This window comes from Salmo salar, unplaced genomic scaffold (assembly GCF_965601325.2).
Source record: "Salmo salar unplaced genomic scaffold, fSalSal1 ptg000984l, whole genome shotgun sequence".
NCBI classification, from domain to species: domain Eukaryota; kingdom Metazoa; phylum Chordata; class Actinopteri; order Salmoniformes; family Salmonidae; genus Salmo; species Salmo salar.
Window position 1 is genome coordinate 396,061 of NW_027675576.1, and position 26,440 is coordinate 422,500.

General features: G+C 40.7%; 3 protein-coding genes across 3 annotated transcripts in view; 2 read left to right on the forward strand and 1 right to left on the reverse strand.

Moving 5' to 3' along the window:
* Window positions 1-5,615: 5,615 nt before the first annotated feature.
* On the reverse strand, window positions 5,616-22,560 carry LOC145877373 (uncharacterized). Its single transcript, XM_082972687.1, has 5 exons — window positions 22,219-22,560; window positions 11,705-12,843; window positions 6,158-6,538; window positions 5,895-6,037; window positions 5,616-5,763 (listed from the first exon to the last, which is right to left on the reverse strand). The coding sequence occupies exons 2-5, from the start codon at window positions 11,844-11,846 to the stop codon at window positions 5,656-5,658; spliced, it is 774 nt and encodes a 257-aa protein (XP_082828813.1). The 5' UTR covers window positions 11,847-12,843; window positions 22,219-22,560; the 3' UTR covers window positions 5,616-5,655.
* LOC145877374 (C-type lectin domain family 4 member E-like) lies at window positions 15,118-16,545 on the forward strand. Its single transcript, XM_082972688.1, has 5 exons — window positions 15,118-15,177; window positions 15,342-15,552; window positions 15,673-15,815; window positions 15,947-16,050; window positions 16,170-16,545. The coding sequence occupies exons 2-5, from the start codon at window positions 15,531-15,533 to the stop codon at window positions 16,315-16,317; spliced, it is 417 nt and encodes a 138-aa protein (XP_082828814.1). The 5' UTR covers window positions 15,118-15,177; window positions 15,342-15,530; the 3' UTR covers window positions 16,318-16,545.
* A 3,119-nt stretch (window positions 22,561-25,679) lies between the features above and the next one.
* Window positions 25,680-26,440, forward strand: part of LOC123732978 (uncharacterized) — a 17,275-nt gene continuing 16,514 nt past the window's right edge. Inside the window, exon 1 of the mRNA XM_082972686.1 lies at window positions 25,680-26,033. The gene's annotated coding sequence lies outside the window, so the exon portion shown is untranslated. The remainder of the gene's footprint in view (window positions 26,034-26,440) is intronic.

The following is a 26,440-nucleotide window of genomic DNA, read 5'->3' on the forward strand; positions in this document are numbered from 1 at the left end:
ACCCTGGTTTACATGAAGATATGGATTTACAAACTACAGGCCACTAAATACCCTGGTTTACATGAAGATATGGATTTACAAACTACAGGCCACTAAATACCCTGGTTTACATGAAGATATGGATTTACAAACTACAGGCCACTAAATACCCTGGTTTACATGAAGATATGGATTTACAAACTACAGGCCACTAAATACCCTGGTTTACATGAAGATATGGATTTACAAACTACAGGCCACTAAATACCCTGGTTTACATGAAGATATGGATTTACAAACTACAAGCCACTAAATACCCTGGTTTACATGAAGATATGGATTTACAAACTACAGGCCACTAAATACCCTGGTTTACATGAAGATATGGATTTACAAACTACAGGCCACTAAATACCCTGGTTTACATGAAGATATGGATTTACAAACTACAAGCCACTAAATACCCTGGTTTACATGAAGATATGGATTTACAAACTACAGGCCACTAAATACCCTGGTTTACATGAAGATATGGATTTACAAACTACAGGCCACTAAATACCCTGGTTTACATGAAGATATGGATTTACAAACTACAGGCCACTAAATACCCTGGTTTACATGAAGATATGGATTTACAAACTACAAGCCACTAAATACCCTGGTTTACATGAAGATATGGATTTACAAACTACAAGCCACTAAATACCCTGGTTTACATGAAGATATGGATTTACAAACTACAGGCCACTAAATACCCTGGTTTACATGAAGATATGGATTTCTCACCCTTCCTGTAGGGTTGTGATAGGTCCATTCCTGTAGGGTTGTGATAGGTCCATTTGCTATCATCTAGTGGTCTTTCTTCTCAATTGCCCTCAGCTATGTTTAGACTGTTGTTCATGTTTTGTTGGGTTCAAGTGTACTAGGGAATAGATTGCTTTCTTGTTCTTGACTTCTCTCCCAGACATGTTTAGGGTTGGAACTACCTTGCTGGGTGTTCTAGTGCCTCTAGCTTGGTGTTGTATTATCTTTCCTTTTTTGTGATAACACAGCCACAGTGTTTCACTTTTTAATGTGTATAGTATTGCTTACTAGGTGTGTCCAATCAATTTTAACCACTCCCTTCAAATTAGGGCTAATTGGAAAAGCTGTTCAAAGGAGGACATTGTATTATTTCTTTGTACTCCCTGACGAAGGCCATGCAGCCGAAACGCGTCAGATTTTTAAAACCTTGTTTCTATTGAACATGCCATACAAATAAAGGCATTTTAATCAATTATATGAAGAGTGCCTTGGTCCTCCTTTCTATTTTATACTGTACTCTGTATTTCACACAGTGAGTCTATGCAACCTATTATGTGTCAAGGGAAGCACATTTTACTCCTGAACGTGTTTAGGCTTGCCATAACAAAGGGGTTGAATACTTTCTGACTCAAGACATTTCAGATTTAAATCTTTTATTCATTTGTAAAAAAGAAAAGAAAAACATATTTCCACTTTGACATTATGAGTTATTGTGTGTAGGACAGTGACAGTAAAATCTCAATTTAATCGATTTAAAAATTCAAAATGTGGAAAAGGTCTAGGCAGTGAATACTTTCTGAAGGCCCTGTAGCTGGTATCATGTAACGGTTGTCTTCTGTAGAAATGGACCAAGGCGCAGCAGGTACGTGAATACTCATCTTTAATTAAAATAAAGGAGTAAAGCATCCACTTAACAATTCAAACAAAGTAACAACAGCTACAGTTCTGCAGGCTAGAAACGCAGTGCAAAAAACAACCACCCACAACCCCAAAGAAAAACACACACACCTATATAGGACTTCCAATCAAAGGCAACTATACACACCTGCCTTCAATTGGAAGTCCCAATCATCCACCCAACATTAAACCAATACAAACATGCCACGTCCTGACCCCAAAACTAAAACACTAAAACACTAGCTCCATCTGCTGGTCAGGACGTGACCAGTCAGGACGTGACCCCCCTCAAGGTGCAGACCCCGGAATGCACCTACCAACAAAAAAAAACAACAACACAAAACCCATAAACAATAACCCTAAAACAATAAGGGAGGGAAGGGAGGGTGGCTGCCGTCACCGACGGCACTGTGCTACACCCTCCCTCCCCAACCCACCTATCCTGGAGGTGGCTCAGGTGCAGGGCATGGACCTTGCTCCACCGTCGGCGTAGCCCACTTCGGTGGCGCTGCTAACTGCGCCGGGCAGATGGGCCACTTGGGCTGACCCTGGCAGACGGACCACTCGTGCTGGGCCGGAGGACAGGAGGACCCCTCGGGCTGGACCGGGGGACAGGAGGGCCCCTCGGGCTGGGCCGGGGGACAGGAGGGCCACTCGGGCTGGGCCGGAAGGCATGCGGGCCACTCGGGCTGGGCCGGAGGGCAGGAGGACCACTCGGGCTGGACCGGAGGGCAGGAGGACCACTCGGGCTGGATCGGAGGGCAGGAGGACCACTCGGGCTGATCCTGACAGGCCGGGCACCCTGGCAGATCAGGGCAGGCGGACCACTCGGGCTGGGCCGGAAGGCATGCGGGCCACTCGGGCTGGGCCGGAAGGCATGCGGGCCACTCGGGCTGGGCCGGAAGGCATGCGGGCCACTCGGGCTGGGCCGGAAGGCATGCGGGCCACTCGGGCTGGGCCGGAAGGCATGCGGGCCACTCGGGCTGGGCCGGAAGGCATGCGGGCCACTCGGGCTGGGCCGGAGGGCAGGAGAACCACTCGGGCTGGACCGGAGGGCAGGAGGACCACTCGGGCAGGACCGGAGGGCAGGAGGACCACTCGGGCTGATCCTGACAGGCCGGGCACCCTGGCAGATCAGGGCAGGCGGGCACCTCTGGCAGTTCAGGGCAGTCTGGCCACCCTGGCAGTTCAGGGCAGTCTGGCCACTCTGGCAGTTCAGGGCAGTCTGGCCACCCTGGCAGTTCAGGGCAGTCTGTCCACTCCGGCAGTTCAGGGCAGTCTGGCCACTCTGGCAGTTCAGGGCAATCTGGCCACTCTGGCAGTTCAGGGCAGTCTGGCCACTCCGGCAGTTCAGGGCAGTCTGGCCACTCCGGCAGTTCAGGGCAGTCTGGCCACTCCGGCAGCTCAGGGCAGTCTGGCCACTCCGGCAGTTCAGGGCAGTCTGACCTCTCTGGCGACTGTTGACTGGCGGGCAGCTCTGACGACTGTTGACTGGCGGGCAGCTCTGACGACTGTTGACTGGCGGGCAGCTCTGGTGATGGTTGACTGGCGGGCAGCACTGACGACTGTTGACTGGCGGGCAGCTCTGGTGACTGTTGACTGGCGAGGCTGGGTTGACACACTAGACTCCTGATGCGTGGGGCTGGTATAGGACGTGCCAGCCTGGAGACACGCACCTCCATGCTAGTGCGTCTGGCGGGAAACACCGGACCAAAAGGGCGCACTGGCGGTCTTGAGTGCAGGGTTGGCATCACCCCTTCCGGCTCGATGCTCCCCTTGCCCTGGCACCTGCGGGGCGCTGGTACTGGGCGAACTGGGCTGTGCGTCCGTATAGGCGAGATGGTGCGCACCTCAGCGTAACATGGCGCCCTCCACCTCGTACGCACCTCCCTGTAGTCACGGGTAGCTGGCTTACGGCTCTTCCCTGGCCTGGCCAAACTACCCGTGTGCCCCCCCCAAAAAAAATCTTGGGGCTGCCTCTCGGGTTTCCTAGCCAACCGTGTTCCAGCGTAACGTTCCCGATGGTTCCTCTGTCCAGCTGCCTCCACTCTCCTGAGTGCCTCCACCTGTTCCCATGGGAGGCGATCCCTTCCGGCCAGGATCTCTTCCCAGGTGTAGGCTCCCTTGCCGTCCAGGACGTCCTCCCATGTCCATTGTTCCCTTTTTCTCTCCTGTGGCTTCCTCCTCTTCTGCTGCTTGGTCCTTTGGTGGGTGGTTCTGTAACGGTTGTCTTCTGTAGAAATGGACCAAGGCGCAGCAGGTACGTGAATACTCATCTTTAATTAAAATAAAGGAGTAAAGCATCCACTTAACAATTCAAACAAAGTAACAACAGCTACAGTTCTGCAGGCTAGAAACGCAGTGCAAAAAACAACCACCCACAACCCCAAAGAAAAACACACACACCTATATAGGACTTCCAATCAAAGGCAACTCAACACACCTGCCTTCAATTGGAAGTCCCAATCATCCACCCAACATTAAACCAATACAAACATGCCACGTCCTGACCCCAAAACTAAAACACTAGCTCCATCTGCTGGTCAGGACGTGACATATCATGACTTTCAGCATGACAATCAACATCATAACTAAAAGTGAGAAAGAACTATATCTCACAGATCCAGGAATGGTTAAATGAACACGGATAGTCATGCCATGGTCCTTGGTCTGATGAACTGTGAGTTAACAACACACAGTTCTCCACTCCACCACCATTAGGCTGTCCACTCCCCCAGTACCTGCAGTAGAAATAACACAGTTAGACTGACCACTCTCTCAGAACCTAGAGTATGAACAATACAGAGCTAGACTGACCACTCTCTCAGAACCTAGAGTATGAACAATACAGTTAGACTGGATACTCTCGCAGAACCTAGAGTATGAACAATACAGTTAGACTGGATACTCTCTCAGAACCTAGAGTATGAACAATACAGTTAGACTGACCACTCTCTCAGAACCTAGAGTATGAACAATACAGTTAGACTGGATACTCTCTCAGAACCTAGAGTATGAACAATACAGAGCTAGACTGGATACTCTCTCAGGACCTAGAGTATGAACAATACAGTTAGACTGACCACTCTCTCAGAACCTAGAGTATGAACAACACAGAGCTAGACTGACCACTCTCTCAGAACCTAGAGTATGAACAATACAGAGCTAGACTGACCACTCTCTCAGAACCTAGAGTATGAACAATACAGTTAGACTGGATACTCTCTAAGAACCTAGAGTATGAACAATACAGTTAGACTGGATACTCTCTCAGAACCTAGAGTATGAACAATACAGTTAGACTGGATACTCTCTCAGAACCTAGAGTATGAACAATACAGAGCTAGACTGGATACTCTCTCAGGACCTAGAGTATGAACAATACAGTTAGACTGGATACTCTCTCAGAACCTAGAGTATGAACAACACAGTTAGACTGACCACTCTCTCAGAACCTAGAGTATGAACAATACAGTTAGACTGGATACTCTCTCAGAACCTAGAGTATGAACAATACAGAGCTAGACTGGATACTCTCTCAGAACCTAGAGTATGAACAATACAGTTAGACTGACCACTCTCTCAGAACCTAGAGTATGAACAATACAGAGCTAGACTGGATACTCTCTCAGGACCTAGAGTATGAACAATACAGTTAGACTGGATACTCTCTAAGAACCTAGAGTATGAACAATACAGTTAGACTGGATACTCTCTCAGGACCTAGAGTATGAACAATACAGTTAGACTGGATACTCTCTCAGGACCTAGAGTATGAACAATACAGTTAGACTGACCACTCTCTCAGAACCTAGAGTATGAACAACACAGTTAGACTGACCACTCTCTCAGAACCTAGAGTATGAACAACACAGTTAGACTGACCACTCTCTCAGAACCTAGAGTATGAAAAACACACAGAATCAGTCCTACCCCTTACACGGTGGTCAGAGTTGTTAGAGCAGTAGTCTCTTACTTTGGGGTGGTCAGTGGGTTGCCGTCCACCCATTTCCAGGTCCCCTCAGTAACAGTGTCAGTCAGACCAATCCAGAAACCCTTGTTGAGGTGGAAGAGAAACTCCTGTTGGTGAGAAAGAGCTGATATTGTCAACTACTATAGACTACATGTGTTAAATACTGGAAGATACATTACTGACCAAGGGATGTTTGATCATAACCCCCCCGCCATATCTCTCTCTCTTTCTCTCTCACCTGTTCCTTATCACTGTTGATGATCACCAGGTCTGCTCCTCTCTCCAGACAGTCATCTTTGCTCTCCCCCCGGGTTTTAGTCTCAGTAGACAGGAAGTACCAACTGGATTCAAACTTCTTCCAGTCTTTAGGGCAGGTTTGTTCTACAAGACAAAAACATGAATTTCCATCTTATTATTCTGCACCTATTATTTTAGAATACAAACACAAGTTGACTGGATATTAGATATGTGATGTTATGATCATTTATTTGGTAAACTCACTCAGATTAGAGAACTTTCTCATGAGATCATTTTTCTCTTTCTGTTGCTGGTCTCTCTCTTTAGTCAGGGTGTTACTGCTGGTCTGTTGCTGGTCTCTCTCTTTAGTCAGGGTGTTACTGCTGGTCTGTTGCTGGTCTCTCTCTTTAGTCAGGGTGTTACTGCTGGTCTGTAGTTGGTTTCTCTCTTTAGTCAGAAGGCTGTAACTGGTCTGTAGCTGGTCTCTCTCTTTAGTCAGAAGGCTGTAACTGGTCTGTAGCTGGTCTCTCTCTTTAGTCAGAAGGCTGTAACTGGTCTGTAGCTGGTCTCCCTCTTTAGTCAGAAGGCTGTAACTGGCCTGTAGCTGGTCTCTCTCTGTTGAGTCGTGATGACCAATTACTCCATCTGTAAAAGGGAAAAGTTAATCAAACATGTAACTACCACACCATTGATGATTAAGGATGATTAAGGATGATTAAGTATGATTAAGGTTGATTAAGGATGATTAAGGATGATTAAGGATGATTAAGTATTCTACTTAAGTCTCAGTGACAAAATACTAAACTTACAGTAGACAGACAGGCCTATGATCCCAGTCAGTAGGAGAACACACAGCAGCCCCAGACACACTGCAGCTACTCTTCCACCACTGGAAATGTACTGAATCACAAATTATTAAAGTATGGTATTTGGTAATGTGTTTTACTGTATCATCCACGATTGGGACAAATAAATAAAATAAAATTGTATTTGTCACATGCGCCGTATCCAACAGGTGATTTAACCTGTTGGGGCTACAGGTTAGCAATGAACCCCGAGACGGGATTGCTAACAAGGCTGGAAATTCAAAACATCAAAAATCTAATAATTTCAATTTCTCAAACAAGCAACTATTTTACACCATTTAAAAGATAAACATCTCCTTATTCCAACCACATTGTTCGATTTTCAAAGAGGCTTTACGGCAAAAGCATAAAGTTAGATTATGTTAGGACAGTACATAGCCACAAAAGTACAAACATCCATTTTCAATTCAAGGTCAGGCGTCACCAAAAGCAGAAACCAGCTAAAATTATGCACTAACCTTTGGCAATCTCCATCAGATGACACTCCTAGGACATTATGTTATACAATACATGCATTTTTTGTTCCATCAAGTTCATATTTATATCCAAAAACAGCATTTTACTGTAGCGTGAAATTCAGATTTTTTTCTTCTCTGAAGTGCTTCCGGTGAACAACGTTACAATTTACAAAATTACTATTCGAAAACATTGGTAAATTATAATATTGTGATTCAAATAATAATAGTTTATCATTTCGTAAATGCTACTGTATTGCCAGATTTCAAAATAACTTTACTGGGAAATCACAAGTTGCAATAAACCGGGTGCTGTGCTAAGAACAATAGGCTAGGCTATATAGGTTAGCATCATCTTGTAACCAGCTAATATCAATAATACTATCGTCAATAATCCCTTACCTTTGATTATCTTCATCCATTGGCACTTCCAGGAATCCCAGGTCCACTACAAATGTGGTTTCTTTTGACAAAGTTCATAATTGATGTCCAAATAACTCCAAGTTGTTCCATGTTGTTAGCGCTTCGGTGGCTACTCAAAAGTAGCGCGGGCGGGGGGTGGGAAGTCACGGCGAAAAGTTAAAAAAGTTTAAAAAATAATCTATTTACGTTCGTTCAAACATGTCAAACGTTGTTTAGCATCAATCTTTAGAGCCATTTTTAACGTGAAACATCAGTAATGTTTCAACACGACCGCTCCTGTGTCTAGAAAAACATCTTTGAAAATTGTCTCGAGTCACATGATTGAGCAGGTGCAGGCAATAATGGAAGTGACGACATCCCAGGGAGGTCAACTTCCCTTCCTTGTCATCCGGTCTCTGTTGATCATAGACGCTTCAAACAACTTTATAAAGATCGCTGACATCTAGTGGAAGCCGTAGGAGTTGCGAAATGAATCCTTTCTCACTGTGGTATCTATTAAACAATGATAAAAAAAAATAGTACAGCCACAAAATTCTTTTTTTCTCTCAGGTTTTCTCAGGTTTTTGCCTGCCATATGAGTTTTGTTATACTTACAGACACCATTCAAACAGTTTTAGAAAATTCAGAGTGTTTTCTATCCAAATCTGGTAATAATATGCATATCCTAGCTTCTGAGTTGGTGTAGGTGGCAGTTAAAAATGGGCACATATTTTTTTCAAAATTCTCAATACTGCCCCCGTAGCCCATTAAGAAAAATACAAAAAAATGAAAATAAATAAAAGTAACAAATAATTAAAGAGCAGCAGTAAAATACCAATAGCAGGGCTTTATACAGGGAGTACCGGTACAGAGTCAGTGTGCGGGAGCACTGGTGTTGAGGTAATTGAGGTAATATGTACATGTAGGTAGAGTTATTAAAGTTACTATGCATAGATAATAAACAGAGTAGCAGCAGGGTAAAAGAGGGGGGGGACAATGCAAATAGTCTGGGTAGCCATTTGATTAGATGTTCAGGAGTCTTATGGCTTGGGGGTAGAAACTGTTTATAAGCCTCTTGGACCTAGACTTAGGCACTCTGTTACTGCTTGCCATGCGATAACAGAGAGAACAGTCTATGACTAGGGTGGCTGGAGTCTTTGACAATGTTTAGGGCCTTCCTCTGACACCGCCTGGTATAGAGGTCCTGGATGGCAGGAAGTTTGGCCCAGTGATGTACTGCGCTGTATGCACTACCCTTTGTAGTGCCTTGCTGTCGGAGGCCGAGCAGTTGCCATACCAGGCAGTGGTGCAACCAGTTAGGATGCTCTCGGTGGTGCAGCGTTAGAACCTTTTGAGGATCTGAGGACCCATGCCAAATGTTTTCAGTCTGTTGTGCCCTCTTTTCAGATTTTGTTGTGCCCTCTTCACAACCGTCTTGGTGTGTTTGGACCATGTTAGTTTGTTGGTGATGTGGACACCAAAGAACTTGAAACTCTCAACCTGCTCCACTACAGCCCCATCGATGAGAACAGGGGCATGCTCGGTCCTCCTTTTCCTGTAGTCCGCGATCATCTCCTTTGTCTTGATCACGTTGAGGGAGAGGTTGTTGTCCTTGCACCACATGGCCAGGTCTCTGACCTCCTCCCTATAGGCTGTCTCGTTATTGTCGGTGATCAGGCCTACCCCTGTTGTGTCATCGGCAAACTTAATGATGGTGTTGGAGTCATGCCTGGCCATGCAGTCATGAGTGAACAGGGAGTACAGGAGGGTACTGAGCACGCACCCCTGAGGGGCCCCCGTGTTGAGGATCAGCGTGGCGGATGTGTTGTTACCTACCCTTACCACCTGGGGGGCGGCCCGTCTGGAAGTCCAGAATCCAGTTACAGAGGGAGGTGTTTAGTCCCAGGGTCCTTAGCTTATTGATGAGCGTTGAGGGTACTATGGTGTTGAACACTGATCTGTAGTCAAGGAATAGCATTCTCACATAGGTGTTCCTTTTGTCCAGGTGGGAAAGGGCAGTGTGGAGTGCAATAGAGATTGCATCATCTGTGGATTTGTTTGGGCGATATGCAAATTGGAGTGGGTCTTGGGTTTCTGGGATAATGGTGTTGATGTGAGCCATTACCAGCCTTCCACTAACTGTTGCTACGGGTCGGTAGTCATTTAGGCAGGTTACCTTAGTGTTCTTGGGCACAGGGTGGTCTGCTTAACCTCTATGGGCTAACCTACTCAACAGCCAGTTGAATCCTGTGGCGCAATTTTCAAATACCTTAGATATGCTATTACTTCAATTTTTCAAAAATATGACTATTTTACACCATTTTAAAGATAAGACTCTTGTTAATCTAACCACACTGTCCGATTTCAAAAAGGCTTTACAACGAAAGCAAAACATTAGATTATGTCAGCAGAGTACCCAGCCAGAAATAATCATACACCCATTTTTCAAGCTAGCATATAATGTCACATAAACCCAAACCACAGCTAAATGTAGCACTAACCTTTGATGATCTTCATCAGATGACAACCCTAGGACATTATGTTATACAATACATGCATGTTTTGTTCAATCATGTTCATATTTATATCAAAAACCAGCTTTTTACATTAGCAAGTGACTAGCATGTGACTAGCATTCCCACCGAACACTGCCGGTGAATTTACTAAATTACTCACGATAAACGTTCACAAAAAGCATAACAATTATTTTAAGAATTATAGATACAGAACTCCTCTATGCACTCAATATGTCCGATTTTAAAATAGCTTTTCGGTGAAAGCACATTTTGCAAAATTCTCAGTAGATAGCCCGGCATCACAGGGCTAGCTATTTAGACACCCAGCAAGTTTAGCACTCATCAAAGTCAGATTTACTATAAGAAAAATGTTATTACCTTTGTTGTCTTTGTCAGAATGCACTCCCAGGACTTCTACTTCAATAACAAATGTTGGTTTGGTCCAAAATAATCCATCGTTATATCCAAACAGCGGCGTTTTGTTTGTGCGTTCTAGACACTATCCTAAAGGGTAAATAAGGGTGGCGAGCATGGCGCAATTCGTGACAAAAAAATTCTAAATATTCCATTACCGTACTTCGACGCATGTCAACCGCTGTTTAAAATCAATTTTTATGCCATTTTTCTCATAAAAAAGCGATAATATTCAGACCGGGAATCTTTAGGTAAACAGACAAAGGAAAAGAAAGCATTCGGTCGAAGCGGGCACGCGCCTAAGCCCATAGTACTCTGTGTGGCCACTTGCCAAAAGCGATAAAGTGTTTCAGCCAGAGCCTGCATCGATATCGTTCAGCTTTTTCCCGGGCTCTGAGACCCTATGGAAGACGTAGGAAGTGTCACGTTATTGCACAGATCCTGAGTCTTCAATAAAAAGAGCCAAGATGAAACACTACTTCTCAGACAGGCCACTTCCTGCTTGAAATCTTCTCAGGTTTTGGCCTGCCATATGAGTTCTGTTATACTCACAGACACCATTCAAACAGTTTTAGAAACTTTAGGGTGTTTTCTATCCAAAGCCAATAATTATATGCATATTCTAGTTACTGGGCAGGAGTAGTAACCAGATTAAATCGGGTACGTTTTTTATCCAGCCGTGTCAATACTGCCCCCTAGCCCTAACAGGTTAAACTACACCGATTCAGAAACCCATAAGTTGACTACAAACAAAACCTAATAATGATGATAATTTCACTGTACTTCAAATCTATGAACCTCCCCTACTTAAAACATGTTGGGATTACAGACAGACAGGGAGAGGTTGAAAATGTAAGTGAAGACACTTGCAAGTTGGTCAGCACATGCTCAGAGTACACGTCCTGGTAATCCGTCTGGCCCTGCGGCCTTGTGAATGTTGACCTGTCTAAAGGTCTTACTCACATCGGCTATGGAGAGCGTGATCACACAGTCGTCCAGAACAAAGCCATATTACTACATGGCAATCTCACCTGTTTAGTGTGTGTGTGTGTGTGTGTGTGTGTGTGTGTGTGTGTGTGTGTGTGTGTGTGTGTGTGTGTGTGTGTGTGTGTGTGTGTGTGTGTGTGTGTGTGTGTGTGTGTGTGTGTGTAATCTTACCTGAAGCAACAACTCCATCTCTTGAACTGGGCTTGAAGGCTCTTACATTGGAATATAATTGGTCATCAATCTCTGTGTTCTTCATTGCATCAAGCTCATCGTCTTCAAATCCATCTGAGTTTTCATAGACTCCCTCTGACATCTTAACACACTTGTGGTGAAATACAGTAACTTCTAACCTCAACTCTAATATACGTCTATAGCTGTGTCTTCTCCCCGCAAAGTCCTGCGTCTGTGTGACTTTAGGTAGTGAAACCCTTTATCAGTCAACCACAGTGAAGGGGAAATTGTGAAATTAGCACAACCCTGGCCACTACGTGACTCCCACCAGCCTTAGTGTGATAATATAATACATGATATGACTCCCACCAGCCTTAGTGTGATAATATAATACATGATATGACTCCCACCAGCCTTAGTGTGATAATATACTACATGATATGACTCCCACCAGCATTAGTGTGATAATATAATACATGATATGACTCCCACCAGCCTTAGTGTGATTATATAATACATGATATGACTCCCACCAGCCTTAGTGTGATAATATAATACATGATATGACTCCCACCACCCTTAGTTTGATTATACATTGCTCAAAAAAATAAAGGGAACACTAAAATAACACATCCTAGATCTTAATGAATGAAATAATCTTATGAAATACTTTTTTCTTTACATAGTTGAATGTGCTGACAACAAAATCACACAATAATAATTTATTGAAATCCAATTTATCAACCCATGGAGGTCTGGATTTGGAGTCACACTCAAAATTAAAGTGGAAAAACACACTACAGGCTGATCCAACTTTGATGTAATGTCCTTAAAACAAGTCAAAATGAGGCTCAGTAGTGTGTGTGGCCTCCACGTGCCTGTATGACCTCCCTACAACGCCTGGACATGCTCCTGATGAGGTGGCGGATGGTCTCCTGAGGGATCTCCTCCCAGACCTGGACTAAAGCATCCGCCAACTCCTGGACAGTCTGTGGTGCAACGTGGCGTTGGTGGATGGAGTGAGACATGATGTCCCAGAGGTGCTCAATTGGATTCAGGTCTGGGGAACGGGCGGGCCAGTCCATAGCATCAATGCCTTCCTCTTGCAGGAACTGCTGACACACTCCAGCCAACAAAATCTGAAAAGAGGGCACAACAGACTGAAAACATTTGGCATGGGTCCTCAGATCCTCAAAAGGTTCTAACGCTGCACCACCGAGAGCATCCTAACTGGTTGCACCACTGCCTGGTATGGCAACTGCTCGGCCTCCGACAGCAAGGCACTACAAAGGGTAGTGCATACAGCCCAGTACATCACTGGGCCAAACTTCCTGCCATCCAGGACCTCTATACCAGGCGGTGTCAGAGGAAGGCCTTAAACATTGTCAAAGACTCCAGCCACCCTAGTCATAGACTGTTCTCTCTGTTATCGCATGGCAAGCAGTAACAGAGTGCCTAAGTCTAGGTCCAAGAGGCTTATAAACAGTTTCTACCCCCAAGCCATAAGACTCCTGAACATCTAATCAAATGGCTACCCAGACTATTTGCATTGTCCCCCCCCCTCTTTTACCCTGCTGCTACTCTGTTTATTATCTATGCATAGTAACTTTAATAACTCTACCTACATGTACATATTACCTCAATTACCTCGACACCAGTGCTCCCGCACACTGACTCTGTACCGGTACTCCCTGTATAAAGCCCTGCTATTGGTATTTTACTGCTGCTCTTTAATTATTTGTTACTTTTATTTATTTTCATTTTTTTGTATTTTTCTTAATGGGCTACGGGGGCAGTATTGAGAATTTTGAAAAAAATATGTGCCCATTTTTAACTGCCACCTACACCAACTCAGAAGCTAGGATATGCATATTATTACCAGATTTGGATAGAAAACACTCTGAATTTTCTAAAACTGTTTGAATGGTGTCTGTAAGTATAACAAAACTCATATGGCAGGCAAAAACCTGAGAAAACCTGAGAGAAAAAAAGAATTTTGTGGCTGTACTATTTTTTTTTATCATTGTTTAATAGATACCACAGTGAGAAAGGATTCATTTCGCAACTCCTACGGCTTCCACTAGATGTCAGCGATCTTTATAAAGTTGTTTGAAGCGTCTATGATCAACAGAGACCGGATGACAAGGAAGGGAAGTTGACCTCCCTGGGATGTCGTCACTTCCATTATTGCCTGCACCTGCTCAATCATGTAACTCGAGACAATTTTCAAAGATGTTTTTCTAGACACAGGAGCGGTCGTGTTGAAACATTACTGATGTTTCACGTTAAAAATGGCTCTAAAGATTGATGCTAAACAACGTTTGACATGTTTGAACGAACGTAAATAGATTATTTTTTTAAACTTTTTTAACTTTTCGCCGTGACTTCCCACCCCCCGCCCGCACTACTTTTGAGTAGCCACCGAAGCGCTAACAACATGGAACAACTTGGAGTTATTTGGACATCAATTATGAACTTTGTCAAAAGAAACCACATTTGTAGTGGACCTGGGATTCCTGGAAGTGCCAATGGATGAAGATAATCAAAGGTAAGGGATTATTGACGATAGTATTATTGATATTAGCTGGTTACAAGATGATGCTAACCTATATAGCCTAGCCTATTGTTCTTAGCACAGCACCCGGTTTATTGCAACTTGTGATTTCCCAGTAAAGTTATTTTGAAATCTGGCAATACAGTAGCATTTACGAAATGATAAACTATTATTATTTGAATCACAATATTATAATTTACCAATGTTTTCGAATAGTAATTTTGTAAATTGTAACGTTGTTCACCGGAAGCACTTCAGAGAAGAAAAAAATCTGAATTTCACGCTACTGTAAAATGCTGTTTTTGGACATAAATATGAACTTGATGGAACAAAAAATGCATGTATTGTATAACATAATGTCCTAGGAGTGTCATCTGATGGAGATTGCCAAAGGTTAGTGCATAATTTTAGCTGGTTTCTGCTTTTGGTGACGCCTGACCTTGAATTGAAAATGGATGTTTGTACTTTTGTGGCTATGTACTGTCCTAACATAATCTAACTTTATGCTTTTGCCGTAAAGCCTCTTTGAAAATCGAACAATGTGGTTGGAATAAGGAGATGTTTATCTTTTAAATGGTGTAAAATAGTTGCTTGTTTGAGAAATTGAAATTATTAGATTTTTGATGTTTTGAATTTCCAGCCTTGTTAGCAATCCCGTCTCGGGGTTCATTGCTAACCTGTAGCCCCAACAGGTTAAAACACCTGTTGGATACGGCGCATGTGACAAATACAATTTTATTTTATTTATTTGTCCCAATCGTGGATGATACAGTAAAACACATTACCAAATACCATACTTTAATAATTTGTGATTCAGTACATTTCCAGTGGTGGAAGAGACCCTCTGGAGTAGCTGCAGTGTGTCTGGGGCTGCTGTCTGTCCTCCTACTGACTGGGATCATAGGCCTGTCTGTCTACTGTAAGTTTAGTATTTTGTCACTGAGACTTAAGTAGAATACTTAATCATCCTTAATCATCCTTAATCATCCTTAATCAACCTTAATCATACTTAATCATCCTTAATCATCCTTAATCATCAATGGTGTGGTAGTTACATGTTTGATTAACTTTTCCCTTTTACAGATGGAGTAATTGGTCATCACGACTCAACAGAGAGAGACCAGCTACAGGCCAGTTACAGCCTTCTGACTAAAGAGAGACCAGCTACAGACCAGTTACAACAAGCTGACTAAAGAGAGAGACCAACTACAGACCAGCAGTAACACCCTGACTAAAGAGAGAGCCCAGCAACAGAAAGAGAAAAATGATCTCATGAGAAAGTTCTCTAATCTGAGTGAGTTTACCAAATAAATGATCATAACATCATATATCTAATATGCAGTCAACTTGTGTTTGTATTCTAAAATAATAGGTGCAGAATAATAAGATGGAAATTCATGTTTTTGTCTTGTAGAACAAACCTGCCCTAAAGACTGGAAGAAGTTTGAATCCAGTTGGTACTTCCTGTCTACTGAGACTAAAACCTGGGGGGAGAGCAAAGATGACTGTCTGGAGAGAGGAGCAGACCTGGTGATCATCAACAGTGATAAGGAACAGGTGAGAGAGAAAGAGAGAGAGATATGGCGGGGGGGTTATGATCAAACATCCCTTGGTCAGTAATGTATCTTCCAGTATTTAACACATGTAGTCTATAGTAGTTGACAATATCAGCTCTTTCTCACCAACAGGAGTTTCTCTTCCACCTCAACAAGGGTTTCTGGATTGGTCTGACTGACACTGTTACTGAGGGGACCTGGAAATGGGTGGACGGCAACCCACTGACCACCCCAAAGTAAGAGACTACTGCTCTAACAACTCTGACCACCGTGTAAGGGGTAGGACTGATTCTGTGTTGTTCATACTCTAGGTTCTGAGAGAGTGGTCAGTCTAACTGTGTTATTTCTACTGCAGGTACTGGGGGAGTGGACAGCCTAATGGTGGTGGAGTGGAGAACTGTGTGTTGTTAACTCACAGTTCATCAGACCAAGGACCATGGCATGACTATCCGTGTTCATTTAACCATTCCTGGATCTGTGAGATAGTTCTTTCTCAATTTTAGTTATGATATTGATTGGCATGCTGAAAGTCATGATACCAGCTACAGGGCCTTCAGAAAGTATTCACTGCCTAGACCTTTTCCACATTTTGTTGTTTACACGCTGTATTTTTTAATCGATTAAATTGAGATTTTACTGTCACTGTCCTACACACAATAACTCATAATGTCAAAGTGGAAATATGTTTTTCTTTTCTTTTTTACAAATGAATAAAAGATTTAAATCTGAAATGTCTTGAGTCAGAAAGTATTCAACCCCTTTGTTATGGCAAGCCTAAACACGTTCAGAAGTAAAATGTGCTTCCGTTGACACATAATAGGTTGCATAGACTCACTGTGTGAAATACAGAGTACAGTATAAAATAGAAAGGAGGACCAAGGCACTCTTCATATAATTGATTAAAATGCCTTTATTTGTATGGCATGTTCAATAGAAACAAGGTTTTAAAAATCTGACGCGTTTCGGCTGCATGGCCTTCGTCAGGGAGTACAAAGAAATAATACAATGTCCTCCTTTGAACAGCTTTTCCAATTAGCCCTAATTTGAAGAGGGAGTGGTTAAAATTGATTGGACACACCTAGTAAGCAATACTATACACATTACAAAGTGAAATACTGTAGCTATGTTATCAAAAAAAATACAACTCCAAGCTAGAAGTATCAGAACACTTAGAAAGGTAGTTCTAACCTTAAACATGACTGGGAGAAGTGTGAAGAATAAGAAAGCAATATATTCCATAGTACACTAGAACACAGCCAAACATGAACAACAATAGTCTAAACATAGCTGAGGGCAATTGAGCAAAATGACCACTAGATGATAGCAAATGGACCTATCACAACCCTACAGGAATGGTGAGAAATCCATATCTTCATTTAAACCAGGGTATTTAGTGGCTTGTAATTTGTAAATCCAAAAACTTTCCCTTTGGTTTAACTGTTTAAGACGGTCCCCTTTTCTAATAGAGGCCGGAACATGATCAATACCCACAGCTTGTAGGGAGGCAGGGTTGCCATGGTGTAGTCTTCATTGCCTACCCGTATAGCGTACTTGTGTTCCGCTAAGAGGTCTTGAAGGCGTCTCTAGGTGTGTCCAATTCATTGTGTAACCACTCCCTCTTCAAATTAGGGCTAATTGGAAAAGCTGTTCAAAAGAAGTCATTGTATTATTCTTTGTACTCCCTGACGAAGGCCATGCAGCCGAAACGCGTAGGATTTTTTAAAACTTTGTTTCTATTGAACATAACATACAGATAAAGGCATTTAAATGAATTATATGAAGAGTGCCTTTGTCCTCCTTTGTTTTTAATAAATAACATTAATGTGTACAGTCCAACATGTAATGTTGTTGTGGTATATAATAAATCATATTAATGTGTTCAGTCCAACATGTAATGTTGTTGTGGTATATAATAAATCATATTAATGTGTTCTGTCCAACATGTAATGTTGTTGTGGTATATAATAAATCATATTAATGTGTACAGTCCAACATGTAATGTTGTTGTGGTATATAATAAATCATATTAATGTGTACAGTCCAACATGAAATGTTGTTGTGGTATAAAATAAATCATATTAATGTGTACAGTCCAACATGTAATGTTGTTGTGGTATATAATAAATCATATTAATGTGTACAGTCCAACATGAAATGTTGTTGTGGTATATAATAAATCATATTAATGTGTACAGTCCAACATGTAATGTTGTTGTGGTATATAATAAATCATATTAATGTGTACAGTCCAACATGTAATGTTGTTGTGGTATTCTCCAATAATAAATCATATTAATGTGTACAGTCCAACATGTAATGTTGTTGTGGTATATAATAAATCATATTAATGTGTTCAGTCCAACATGTAATGTTGTTGTGGTATATAATAAATCATATTAATGTGTTCTGTCCAACATGAAATGTTGTTGTGGTATATAATAATTCATATTAATGTCTTCAGTCCAACATGTAATGTTGTTGTGGTATATAATAAATCATATTAATGTGTACAGTCCAACATGTAATGTTGTTGTGGTATATAATAAATCATATTAATGTGTACAGTCCAACATGAAATGTTGTTGTGGTATATAATACATCATATTAATGTGTACAGTCCAACATGTAATGTTGTTGTGGTATATAATAAATCATATTAATGTGTTCAGTCCAACATGTAATGTTGTTGTGGTATATAATAAATCATATTAATGTGTTCAGTCCAACATGTAATGTTGTTGTGGTATATAATAAATCATATGTGTACAGTCCAACATGTAATGTTGTTGTGGTATATAATAAATCATATTAATGTGTACAGTCCAACATGAAATGTTGTTGTGGTATATAATAAATCATATTAATGTGTACAGTCCAACATGTAATGTTGTTGTGGTATATAATAAATCATATGTGTTCAGTCCAACATGAAATGTTGTTGTGGTATATAATAAATCATATTAATGTGTACAGTCCAACATGACATGTTGTTGTGGTATATAATAAATAACATTAATTTGTTCAGTCCAACATGTAATGTTGTTGTGGTATATAATAAATCATATTAATGTGTACAGTCCAACATGAAATGTTGTTGTGGTATATAATAAATCATATTAATGTGTTCAGTCCAACATGAAATGTTGTTGTGGTATATAATAAATCATATTAATGTGTTCAGTCCAACATGTAATGTTGTTGTGGTATATAATAAATCATATTAATGTGTACAGTCCAACATGAAATGTTGTTGTGGTATATAATAAATCATATTAATGTGTACAGTCCAACATGAAATGTTGTTGTGGTATATAATACATCATATTAATGTGTACAGTCCAACATGTAATGTTGTTGTGGTATATAATAAATCATATTAATGTGTTCAGTCCAACATGAAATGTTGTTGTGGTATATAATAAATCATATTAATGTGTACAGTCCAACATGTAATGTTGTTGTGGTATATAATAAATCATATTAATGTGTTCAGTCCAACATGTAATGTTGTTGTGGTATATAATAAATCATATTAATGTGTTCAGTCCAACATGTAATGTTGTTGTGGTATATAATAAATCATATTAATGTGTTCAGTCCAACATGTAATGTTGTTGTGGTATATAATAAATCATATTAATGTGTTCAGTCCAACATGTAATGTTGTTGTGGTATATAATAAATCATATGTGTACAGTCCAACATGAAATGTTGTTGTGGTATATAATAAATCATATTAATGTGTTCAGTCCAACATGTAATGTTGTTGTGGTATATAATAAATAACATTAATGTGTACAGTCCAACATGTAATGTTGTTGTGGTATATAATAAATCATATTAATGTGTTCAGTCCAACATGTAATGTTGTTGTGGTATTCTCCAATAATAAATCATATTAATGTGTACAGTCCAACATGAAATGTTGTTGTGGTATATAATAAATCATATTAATGTGTTCAGTCCAACATGTAATGTTGTTGTGGTATATAATAAATCATATTAATGTGCACAGTCCAACATGACATGTTGTTGTGGTATATAATAAATCATATTAATGTGTACAGTCCAACATGACATGTTGTTGTGGTATATAATAAATCATATTAATGTGTTCAGTCCAACATGACATGTTGTTGTGGTATATAATAAATCATATTAATGTGTACAGTCCAACATGTAATGTTGTTGTGGTATATAATAAATCATATTAATGTGTTCAGTCCAACATGTAATGTTGTTGTGGTATATAATAAATCATATTAATGTGTTCAGTCCAACATGAAATGTTGTTGTGGTATATAATAAATCATATTAATGTGTACAGTCCAACATGACATGTTGTTGTGGTTTATAATAAATCATATTAATGTGTTCAGTCCAACATGTAATGTTGTTGTGGTATATAATAAATCATATGTGTACAGTCCAACATGAAATGTTGTTGTAGTATATAATAAATCATATTAATGTGTACAGTCCACCATGTAATGTTGTTGTGGTATATAATAAATCATATTAATCTGTACAGTCCAATATGTAATGTTGTTGTGGTATTCGCCAATAATAAATCATATTAATGTGTACAGTCCAACATGTAATGTTGTTATGGTATTCTCCAATAATAAATCATATTAATGTGTACAGTCCAACATGTAATGTTGTTGTGGTATATAATAAATCATATTAATGTGTACAGTCCAACATGTAATGTTGTTGTGGTATATAATAAATCATACAGTCCAACACACCTGAATCTAAATGATCTACATGGAAGCAGGCTGGGAGGGATTGGCTTGTGTGTTGTTGTCTTAGCAACGAGGTAAGCCTAGTAAACTATGACTGGGGTTTTTGAAGACTTTGTAATAAATACATTGAATGTGGACTTTGAAGTGGTTTCATTTGTTTTCCACAATAATACTCACTTCATCTACTACGTTTGTTCCAGGTTATCTGACCGAACCAACAAATATTCACAATCATTATCTGAACTATCAGACGTCAATACTCTTACTAATGAACTTCAAGTCCTTAGACGTTTCCACGGTAACGCATGATGAACCGCTAAATGGCTTGACTTTGAACTTTGCTCCCTGGTTTGATTTGAGAGAACATGCCATCATGATAACCTCTACTTACAGTACTAATACTGACCACATTCATACAGCAGTCTATACAGTACTATACTGAGGACATTCATACAGCAGTCTATACAGTAATATACTGACGACATTCATACAGCAGTCTATACAGTAATATACTGACGACATTCATACAGCAGTCTATACAGTAATATACTGAGGACATTCATACAGCAGTCTATACAGTAATATACTGAGGACATTCATACAGCAGTCTATACAGTACTATACTGAGGACATTCATACAGCAGTCTATACAGTAATATACTGACGACATTCATACAGCAGTCTATACAGTAATATACTGAGGACATTCATACAGCAGTCTATACAGTACTATACTGAGGACATTCATACAGCAGTCTATACAGTACTATACTGAGGACATTCATACAGCAGTCTATACAGTAATATACTGAGGACATTCATACAGCAGTCTATACAGTACTATACTGAGGACGTTCATATAGCAGTCTATACAGTACTATACTGAGGACATTCATACAGCAGTCTATACAGTACTATACTGAGGCCATTCATATAGCAGTCTATACAGTAATATACTGAGGACATTCATACAGCAGTCTATACAGTACTATACTGAGGACATTCATACAGCAGTCTATACAGTAATATACTGAGGACATTCATACAGCAGTCTATACAGTAATATACTGAGGACATTCATATAGCAGTTGTCGTGTCTTTGGCATCATTAAACTGAAGACATGTTTATCAAATAACTCTCTGTAATTATTATTACGCGATTAAACTGATTAATCGTGTAACTGTAATTAACTAGGAGGTCGGGGCACTAAGGAAAATATTCAGATTAGAAAGTTATAATTTTCCTAATATAACTTTCAGATATTATAATATCTGATCTATGAGTCCTCTGATTAATGATGTGTTAGTTTACCTCACGTCAATCTCATTCCAAACGTCGTAAATTGTTGGTTATCTGCACGAACCCAGGCTTCACTATGAGTCATCCATACATCAATTGTCTTAAAATCATTTATATACTAATCTAAGTAATTCACAGAAATGCATAACAAACAGATATGGTTACAAGGAAATGATAGGAGAATGTGCCCTAGTGGACTAAACCAGCATGGCGGCTTGTTACACAAAGGGGGTTGGGCTTGAATGAAAGAGAGTGAAGACAAGAAAAGAGAAAGCAGCTATGCTATCGTAAATACAGTATCTTATGCATTCTAAATTACCGCCCATTTGGAAAAGGAAAATGCAATAAATATTTACTCTGAGCTGCGCTTCGGTAGATTGGTCGTAGATGCTGGCCGGGTTGGCCAACAGATCTTCCTGTACTCGGAAGAATGTCTCTGGTGGTAAATTGGATACGTGGTGGTATCTTCGTCTGGTTGTTAGACTGGATCCGTCGTCCGTCCTTTCCTAGCCCACGTCTACAGCGGCCGCTGCTAACTCAACTGCTAGGAAGTATCACTTCTGTAGTGAATAAGTTCAAAGTTCATACCATTCGCCACCAAAGCTCACGCTGAGGTTGACTTAGTTCTGTATTTGACATGTGAGTCCTTTTAACGCAGAGGCTGCAGACCTCATGTAGTGGAACCCTGGTTACATTGTGTCATTGTCTTATATAGTGGCGAGGGGAGAAGGGTGTGTTTCATAGTTTAGAACCCCTGTCTCTTCATGCGGGCCACTGATTGGTCAGGGCTCTTTCCTTATGAAAACCCAATTCTCTCATTTGGAAGCTAAAATTATATTTCATCCCCTAACAAACAGTTTCAATATCAAACATTTAAACTATTCAGCTTTAACCAGTATTGTCCATGTTGCTATGGAGACAAATGCTGTGCCCAAAATTCTGACAAAACACATTTTAAATGGAAAATGGACACATAATAATCCATTAGGCTTCTGCATCACGCACACACTCAAAGACACACACACACACACACACACACACACACACACACACACACACACACACACACACACACACACACACACACACACACACACACACACACACACATCGATATGTGACATCGAAATGGTGGTCTGTGAGGGTCAGAATCCAGAGACAGCCAATGGGAAGGCAGAGAGACACTAATGAAACCACATTAATTTACTGCTGAGTATTCTCAGTTAACTGCACAAAGGAGAACTGAAAGTTCAAAGACAATTTGAAAGCGGAATAAATCAGGAGATTGTGCTAAACCACAGCTGTGTTGCAAAAGTCCCTACAGCCCATTCCACTGTTCCCCATCAGTCTGCAGAACAACACTAGTGGATTAATATAGATACATGTAACAGAAGTCCCTACAGCCCATTCCACTGTTCCCCATCAGTCTGCAGAACAACACTTGTGGATTAATATAGATACATGTAACATAAGTCCTTACAGCCCATTCCACTGTTCTCCATCAGTCTCCAGAACAACACTAGTGGATTAATATAGATACATGTAACATAAGTCCTTACAGCCCATTCCACTGTTCCCCATCAGTCTGCAGAACAACACGTGTGTGAGGTCAACATCAGTTTTACAACACCACCTCATAGCTGGAACCAACTACAAAATACACTGCAATTGGACGATTGGGCAAATTTCAAATATTGATTAGGGAACTATTTGCTGAGGAATGTGTTTTTCTTGATTGTTTGTCTATGTATTGTATGTGCAGGTCTCCCTTGTGGAAGAGACCCTGGTCTCAATGTTGACTCCCTGTTAACAGGGTTATAAAGGTGGAAGAGACCCTGGTCTCAATGTTGACTCCCTGTTAACAGGGTTATAAAGGTGGAAGAGACCCTGGTCTCAGTGTTGACTTCCTGTTAACAGGGTTATAAAGGTGGAAGAGACCCTGGTCTCAGTGTTGACTCCCTGTTAACAGTGTTATAAAGGTTAAGGATCTGAGATCATTTATTGTCTTCACCTCAAACTAACCAGAGTTTCAGTAAACCAGTTTATAAACTACAGAACACAGCTTTATAAGAACACTATAAGAAGGAGAAAACATGTATGCAGTCAAATTCACTGTTATCTTTCTACCTTCCTCCATGTCTCATATTCACTGTTATCTTTCTACCTTCCCCCATGTCTCATATTCACTGTTATCTTTCTACCTTCCCCCATGTCTCATATTCACTGTTATCTTTCTACCTTCCCCCATGTCTCACTGTTATCTTTCTACCATCCCCCATGTCTCAAATTCACTGTTATCTTTCTACCTTCCCCCATGTCTCATATTCACTGTTATCTTTCTACCTTCCTCCATGTCTCATATTCACTGTTATCTTTCTACCTTCCCCCATGTCTCATATTCACTGTTATCTTTCTACCTTCCCCCATGTCTCACTGTTATCTTTCTACCATCCCCCATGTCTCAAATTCACTGTTATCTTTCTACCTTCCCCCATGTCTCATATTCACTGTTATCTTTCTACCTTCCTCCATGTCTCATATTCACTGTTATCTTTCTACCTTCCCCCATGTCTCATATTCACTGTTATCTTTCTACCTTCCTCCATGTCTCATATTCACTGTTATCTTTCTACCTTCCTCCATGTCTCATATTCACTGTTATCTTTCTACCTTCCTCCATGTCTCATAAACACTGTTATCTTTCTACCTTCCCCCATGTCTCATATTCACTGTTATCTTTCTACCTTCCTCCATGTCTCACTGTTATCTTTCTACCTTCCCCCATGTCTCATATTCACTGTTATCTTTCTACCTTCCCCCATGTCTCATATTCACTGTTATCTTTCTACCTTCCTCCATGTCTCACTGTTATCTTTCTACCTTCCTCCATGTCTCATATTCACTGTTATCTTTCTACCTTCCTCCATGTCTCATATTCACTGTTATCTTTCTACCTTCCTCCATGTCTCATATTCACTGTTATCTTTCTACCTTCCTCCATGTCTCATATTCACTGTTATCTTTCTACCTTCCCCCATGTCTCATATTCACTGTTATCTTTCTACCTTCCCCCATGTCCCATATTCACTGTTATCTTTCTACCTTCCCCCATGTCTCATATTCACTGTTATCTTTCCACCTTCCTCCATGTCTCATATTCACTGTTATCTTTCTACCTTCCCCCATGTCTCATATTCACTGTTATCTTTCTACCTTCCCCCATGTCTCATATTCACTGTTATCTTTCTACCTTCCCCCATGTCTCATATTCACTGTTATCTTTCTACCTTCCCCCATGTCTCAAATTCACTGTTATCTTTCTACCTTCCCCCATGTCTCATATTCACTGTTATCTTTCTACCTTCCCCCATGTCTCATATTCACTGTTATCTTTCTACCTTCCTCCATGTCTCACTGTTATCTTTCTACCTTCCTCCATGTCTCATATTCACTGTTATCTTTCTACCTTCCCCCATGTCTCACTGTTATCTTTCTACCTTCCTCCATGTCTCATATTCACTGTTATCTTTCTACCTTCCTCCATGTCTCATATTCACTGTTATCTTTCTACCTTCCCCCATGTCTCATATTCACTGTTATCTTTCTACCGTCATCCATGTGTCATATTCACTGTTATCTTTCAGCCTTCCCAATTCCTTCCCCCAGTTTAGAGATGGCTTTTTGCGGTGTGCAGCATAGTCCTTTAGTCTCTATGGGCCAGTTATTGAGGGCCACAGCATAAGGAAAGAAACTGTTTAGATGGGGGTCATAACATCCAATCACAGAGGTTTACAGCAGCTGACAGTTGTACCATCATTGCTAATAACTTAAACTGCCTTATTCAGATAAAGACAATCTCTGTACAAATGTAGGATCTTAATTTGATCATCCTGTTGCAGGACAACGTTGCTGCAATGCAGTTAATTTTAAACTTGTATTGTATTTGAGATTTAAAAAGGCTTTTGGAGATTGTAATAGAGGCTACTTCCTCTGCAAGAAAACCAGTCGTCCACATCCCGTGACTGAAGTTATGTGATTTCCTCATAGGAAATTAAAAGCGTGTTTGAAGCCTACGCAGTTTCAAAACGGCTGTTGAAACTATCGCAAACATTTGTCAACAACATTAGAAGTGGGATAAATGTGTTGATTTGAAGGAAAGACGGGCAGACTGGTAAGTCTACTGTAGGCTAAATATAACTATTATAAAGTTAGGTTGTGGTCAGACAAAGCTTGAGATATGATCCTTTATCATGCTGACTGACCTGAAGGTCTCTGTAGGAAATGTTGTGAACATATCAGGTCTAGGCAACATGCTCTGGTATTTAGACTGAAAACTGATTTGTAGGTGGTCAGTCCTGCTACTGATAGTTTATGTGAACTGATCTGAACAGGTTTAGACTGGTCATCTATGATATGTAGGTTATATACAGTACATTCTCTGTCCTGCTACTGGTAGGACTATAACATTATGTTGATCTGAACAGGTTTAGGCTGGTCATCTATGATATGTAGGTTATATACAGTACATTCTCTGTCCTGCTACTGGTAGGGCTATAACATTATGTTGATCTGAACAGG

What these genes read in the sequence shown, in the direction of transcription:
- LOC145877373 (XM_082972687.1), bottom strand. Translation starts at nt 11,846, where the DNA reads ATGTCAGAGGGAGTCTATGAAAACTCAGATGGATTTGAAGACGATGAG. An exon ending in AGATGGAGTTGTTGCTTCAG is followed by an intron (nt 6,539 to 11,704) that starts GTAAGATTACAC and finishes TCCCTTTTACAG; the next exon opens with ATGGAGTAATTGGTCATCAC. An exon ending in GAGAAAGTTCTCTAATCTGA is followed by an intron (nt 6,038 to 6,157) that starts GTGAGTTTACCA and finishes TTTGTCTTGTAG; the next exon opens with AACAAACCTGCCCTAAAGAC.
- LOC145877374 (XM_082972688.1), top strand. Translation starts at nt 15,531, where the DNA reads ATGAGAAAGTTCTCTAATCTGA. An exon ending in TCAACAGTGATAAGGAACAG is followed by an intron (nt 15,816 to 15,946) that starts GTGAGAGAGAAA and finishes TCTCACCAACAG; the next exon opens with GAGTTTCTCTTCCACCTCAA. An exon ending in AACCCACTGACCACCCCAAA is followed by an intron (nt 16,051 to 16,169) that starts GTAAGAGACTAC and finishes TTTCTACTGCAG; the next exon opens with GTACTGGGGGAGTGGACAGC.